Here is a 6,000-nt window from a genome sequence, read left to right on the forward strand (position 1 = left end):
AAAAAGTCAAATGCAGGAAAAGATGGTAAAATATAGGGCAAATAGATGGCAAAATATAAGACCGACTACTAAAACAAGAAGGCCTTACTTTCATAAACCTCCCTACGAAAATCCTAGGCACGCTGCTGATTGTTATGATACTATTTTCATCGGGTTTATTCTTTCTACTCCGTGCGGATGTCTGGAATGTATACTTAAGATAATTTAATTAATCCCTTATTTTATGTTAGAAGTTTGTAATTAATCGTGGCATGGATATATGTCAAATCGTCGCAGTCCACACGGAAAAGTGGCTTTTCCAATGTCTTTACTAATTTTATTGCGATTGGAATTCGTAACTCACTACCCTGTCGTTATTCTTATTTTATCTCTTCTCATCAGTAGCCTCTTTTCACATGACTTTGTCTCTCATCCAGATTCGTTCAATTTCTTCGTTAGTATCCTATTTCTCTTTTACGGAATGCACTATCTCACGACGTTCTTTATAAATATGAATGTTTGGCGTCTATGGCATTTCCTTGCAGTGTGTAGCTTATACAGGAATAATGATTCTAGTTAAAAAAAAAAAAAACAACCTACAAATTCATCTTTGGTGAATTGAAGTACAATGCAGGCACGGGTTTCAGCTTTTATATTTTTACTTGCGATGCAAGATATGAATTTGCCACATTCAAGTCGTAGGAAACGGTCATACAGGACCATATAAGAAAGGTCGTAAATGACAAAATAATCGCTTTCGAATTGAAATAGTGATACACTGCCAGTAAGCCGCTTTCTCACGAATTTCTGAAGAGAGTTAGATATATTCCCATCTTGTCATGTAAAGAGCATTCTTTTTTCTTCCCACTACACCTGCTCCTTAGGTGAAGCTTCTGAGTATGGAGAACAAGTTCGGACAACATGATCGTGAAATCAGTGCGAAACTGAGGAGGAATTCTCAATCCTATACATTTGTTGTTGCAAAATGCCGTCAAACGCAATAGAATGCATGTGCGTACTCAGACCAACGCAGGTCTTCCCGATGGCGTAGTGGCAATGTCTTCGCCTTGTAATCAAGAAGTCCCGGGTTCGATACCCTGTGGAGTGGTTCGGATTCCACTTTAAACTGTAGGTTCAGTCCCAATTAGCCTTTCTGTGCATAAAATGGACTTAGAACAATAAATAAATAAATCAAACCAACGTGTATTATAATACCGATAAATTTAAGAATGACTTTACCGACGATATTGAATAATCGCACAGCCTAAGTTACAGCAACCTTACAACGTTACCCCCCCCCCCTTTTCAGTAAAATATTTTCCACTCTACAACAGAAAAGAAAGGGTGTGTTGATACTCTTAACCTAATGCATGTCTTGCTTTCTGTATAAATACAACCTTAGTGACAATGAAGTTCGACCAGTCACAAATATAGGAGTGCGTTGTGAAAGAAGGAGAACACATGCATATGCTGAACATATTTTATTCAGCAGGCTACATGGAACAAAGGAAAACATAAATTTCCGCTGCAACGCAGCAATGTATGGTGTCCACACAAAATAAAACATTTTCGTCCATCTACACGTGACATTGAAGTTCGACCACTGTTAGAGGGGATCCTGTTTACCATGGTGTGACGCCGCCCCGTCGGCGAATAACCGTAGCAATGCATCGGGGCATGCTGCGGACGAGTCGTTCAAGGTATTCCACATCGATGCGGTGTCATTCCTCCTGCAGGCAGGCGATAAGAGCAGCCACTGTCGTGGGTCCCCTCTGTTGCACACGTCGCTTAAGAACACGCCACACATTCTCAATGGGCGAGAGGTCGGGACTCGATGGTGGCCATGGCAGAGTTCGCACGTGATGGCGAGTCAACCATTCTCTTGTCAGCCGCGCTGTATGAGGCCTGGCATTGTCGTGTTGAAAGATGAGACACTGCCTGTGGAACAGGTGCCTTCGCACTGTGGGAAGATGCCGCTCCAGTATGCGTGTATAGGCGTGTGCATTCACAATGCCCTCACAGACGTGTAGTGGGCCAACCCCAGATGCCGTCATGCATCCCCATACCATCACTGACGCAGGTTTCTGTACCCGACGTGTATAACATTTTGCTTCATTCTGTTCCTCCTTCCGACAAATGACTGTTTTCCGTATTTTCCCGTACACAACATTGAAAATGGATTCGTCCGTCCACAAAACCCTGTTCCACTGCCGAAATGTCCATCCCCGGTACATTCGTGCCCACCGTAGTAGATTGCCTTTGTTCAACATGGAAAGGAAGGGTTTACGTTTCGCCTTGTACACTCGGTAACCGCATCGCTGTAGGTAACGGCGAATGGTTCTGGTTGACACTTCAATGTGAAAGCGTTCTCGAGTCCACAGTCGTAATTCGGCCACAGAAACATGATTGTTGGTCTGGATATAGCGCCTAAATATCCGTAAGTCACGCACGCTCAGCAGGCGTTTTCGACCGGGGGCCTTACCTGGCTCTGTAGTACCCGTATTTTGGTGGTGTTTGATGATGCAGTGGACGGTTGACTTGGGTAAGTTCAGTTGGCGCCCTATTTCCCGTTCACTGAGTCCATCCCGTTGCAACTCCACCACTCTTCTCCTCACGGTGTTGTCAATAGGTTTGCCCCTGGCCATGGTGATGATGCACTGCGGTTCCTCGGTGCACAGCATGCACTTATATACGGCGGACTCCCTTATCATGTCCGTGACGTCATGCTTCCGTCGAATGCGCCACTACCTGGAATTTACCGTATGGGTCTGGTACCTGGTCGAAGTTCAATGTCACGTGTATAATTCCCCGTTTTCGTTCTTTACGTCACCTTGGGTGCAACATGCTGGGATCACGATTCTTGCCTGCTCACACGCCTCCTCTTACACACATGCGTCACTTCTGCGGGTCACCCATTCCACCGCCTATGCCTCTGTGCATTTAATCACGTATTCCTTTCTGGTCGAACTTCATTGTCACCAAGGTTGTACAGTACAAAATTCAAAATTATTGATATCCAAAATGTTCATCTATTTGGTTGTCAGCATTGACCGTTTATGATTATTAGAGCCCGGAAGTTCAGGCATTTATTTTCGTTAAAATAGGCAGGCAAAAGGCATTTATAATGTGGAAAATAGGCACTAAAAATGGGAAAAAGGCACATTTAAAAGTCACTTACTTTTATCTATAATTTCTGGCAAAATGTTAATGAAGCATACATAAAACAAGCAAATGTAGCTGGACTAATTTCGATAACAGCATTTTCACCTTTTAGAATATCACAAATTGTTTTCAGTTGTTTCAAGTCATCATTTGCACTCACTACCCATTTGCACTTTTCCACAACAGCTGACCCCTTTTCTCCTGACACTTCCATCATCTGCTGCATAGATTCCTCGAAGATTTTCATGGATGCTACAAGAGTCTCACCTCTTTTTTCTAGCTTTGTAATTGTCTCTGGCAATGCACCATAATGTGCAAAAATAAACGACAGTTCATTCTTCAGTTCTGAGTAGCACAGGAGTTTTTTTCACTTCACGAATTGAAGCCGCTTCATTTTCTGGAAGAGCATCGATCACCTCACTGATTTTTTCAAGGTGATTAGCATAATATATAGCTGCTGATATCCAGGTTCCCCATCTCGTCAAGACTGGTTGCGTAGGTAAACTAAGCTCAGGTGCAACTTCCTGAAATGTTCGGGTTCGAGAGGGAGATTTCAGAAATATCTTCTTTGTGTTCGAAATCAACCTGTCCACTTCTGGGTGCAAAACACTAACTTTTTCGGCGATTCTGCGCATTGCGTGGGCTACACATGTGATATGAAGCATGTTCGAGAAGAGAATTTTCAATGCTATGGCATCCTTCTTCATATAGGGAGCTGCATCACTAATAAAAAGTAACACGTCATCATGATGTACACCATCTGGCCAGAGCAGAAGTAGGGAATTTGAGAATAACTGAGCTATTGACGAACCATTGGCTCTCTCTAGTTGTTCTGACGTGAGAAGAAATGACGACGCATGTTGGTTCCATAGTTCATATGATGACGTTGGCTATTCAGCATCCCATAGCGTCAGTACTTTAATCTGTTTAAATCCAAACCTTCTTTCCACCAACTTCAGCACGAATCCTTTGCAGAGCTTCTTCTTAGCAGATGCTTAAATATGTTTTCCGCAGCGTAGATTCCGACGGCACCGTTTCTTTAGTGTATTTCTCCAGGAATTTCCTCAGTGACTTGTCTTCCACTTTCCAGAAAGGTATTCCTGCTTCCATGAAAGCTTTGCACGGTTCAAGAGAAAACTGAGATTGCCTGTTGGATGAAGTGCCCACTGTTGAAATTATGGATATCTTCTTCTGTCCAACCTTTTTGGCAACTGCAGATTTATGTTTTGCTGTTGACACATGCTGAGATATAAAGTATTTTTTTCTCATGGTTGAATGTTTTTTCACATATCTTGTAGAGAAGAATAGTACCATCTGTCAAAAATGTGCTTTCACCAAATTCATGCACGTAACCATGTAACTTACCACTTAATAGCACACTAAATTTCGGCATGATGACAACTACACGATCCTTTCCTTCCAAAGTGTAGAACTAAACTAAAGATAGAGAACTTGATTTTGGAATCCATGCAAAGGCCCTTGGGCATTAGTGCTGTTTCTTGTCAATAACCTCCTGACACAGACGCTGGACGTGATGACGTAATTGTGCAGGTGTTCTGCAACATGTTTTCAGCAGTCAATCATTCACAAGGACATGTTAACGGAAAGGCAATATCTTAACTCAGCATGAAATACTATTTTTTTTTAAAACACACTTTTCTCCTTCAGCAATGTTGAAACATACGTGAGTTCAATATTACTTAAATAAGGCGAAAATTATTCACATAATAAACGGAAGAAAAATAAATGCCAACAACGTTTTTTGGGAGAAAAATAATTTATTTACAAATTTTTTTTAAAAAAAATGTTCAAATTTCATTGAAAAAGGCAAAAAAGGCATTATAATTAAAAATAGGCAGTGGGGTCCCAAATAGGCAAAATAAAAAGGCTTCTAAAACATTCGAAACAACATAAAAAACGTATATCCGGAAAAATTTTATCAATTTATCAATTTTTATGCAGTAGATAAAGAGAGGCATTTTGCCAAACTTCCGGGCTCTAATGATTATTATTGCTGCTCCTGTTGTTGAGCTTCTCAGTGAAACAGCCTCTCTCTACCACTGGCTTAAAGTTAAAATTGTGTGATATTTCTTTACTTTTTCTTTTTTTACTTTACGGTACAATTCTAAATGTTTTTAAGAGACTTAGAAAGATACATGATAAACACATTGACAACATTATTTTTGTATTTGAAACAATTTTAGTCATAAACATTTTTTTCAAGCATTTCCCGTTCGAGAATCTTACTTTCTGTGTGACATGCTTTTATCGTATAATTATGCATTGTATTTTAGATGTTTCCAGAATGTGTAGTGCTTAGTTTGTTACTGTATAATACAATAGATTATACTTGTTTTCATGTTTAAATAATATAGTTTGCTTCGTTGTGTTATTGCTATATTTTTCTGTATTTTTTTACTTGTAGGGACGACTGACAAACTGCAGTCACCGTCAAGTCGAATTGTTGTAGGTTTACCTTGTCGCAGTGGTACTGGTATATTGGATGTAGTACAAGACATTCGGCTTTATAAACAATATTTACTGTTGGCTGGGAAGAATTAAGTTAAGTGTTTTATACTGTCATATTTTCAATTAACTTTATTTGGATATGTATAAAGAAGTCAAAATGATTTAAGTAAATAAATATTTTTGAATACCTGATAGCTGTGTTTTTTTTAACTTGTCACTAAAAGTAAGACCAGTGTGATATGTGTGTGTATGTATCAAGAGAAACATTGGAATTTGATATAAATCTCTATTACAAGTATTTTGCCGCACTTTGCTTTTGTGAGCCAGTGCTGTTGAATGATCTGTATTCGGTTTGTTAGGCATTCGTGGTGGTAATGGAAGAACAGTTGT

General features: G+C 40.0%; 1 protein-coding gene across 1 annotated transcript in view; it reads left to right on the plus strand.

Moving 5' to 3' along the window:
• Positions 1-5,794, plus strand: part of LOC145984027 (DNA-directed RNA polymerase I subunit RPA1-like) — a 314,984-nt gene extending 309,190 nt beyond the window's left edge. Inside the window, exon 32 of the mRNA XM_083117344.1 lies at positions 5,567-5,794. Coding sequence (XP_082973470.1) covers positions 5,567-5,703 — 137 coding nt within the window. The 3' untranslated portion in view covers positions 5,704-5,794. The remainder of the gene's footprint in view (positions 1-5,566) is intronic.
• Positions 5,795-6,000: the final 206 nt, after the last annotated feature.

The sequence above is a fragment of the Lepisma saccharinum genome, chromosome 2, assembly GCF_977018435.1.
Source record: "Lepisma saccharinum chromosome 2, izLepSacc3.1, whole genome shotgun sequence".
In the NCBI taxonomy this organism is placed as follows: Eukaryota; Metazoa; Arthropoda; class Insecta; order Zygentoma; family Lepismatidae; genus Lepisma; species Lepisma saccharinum.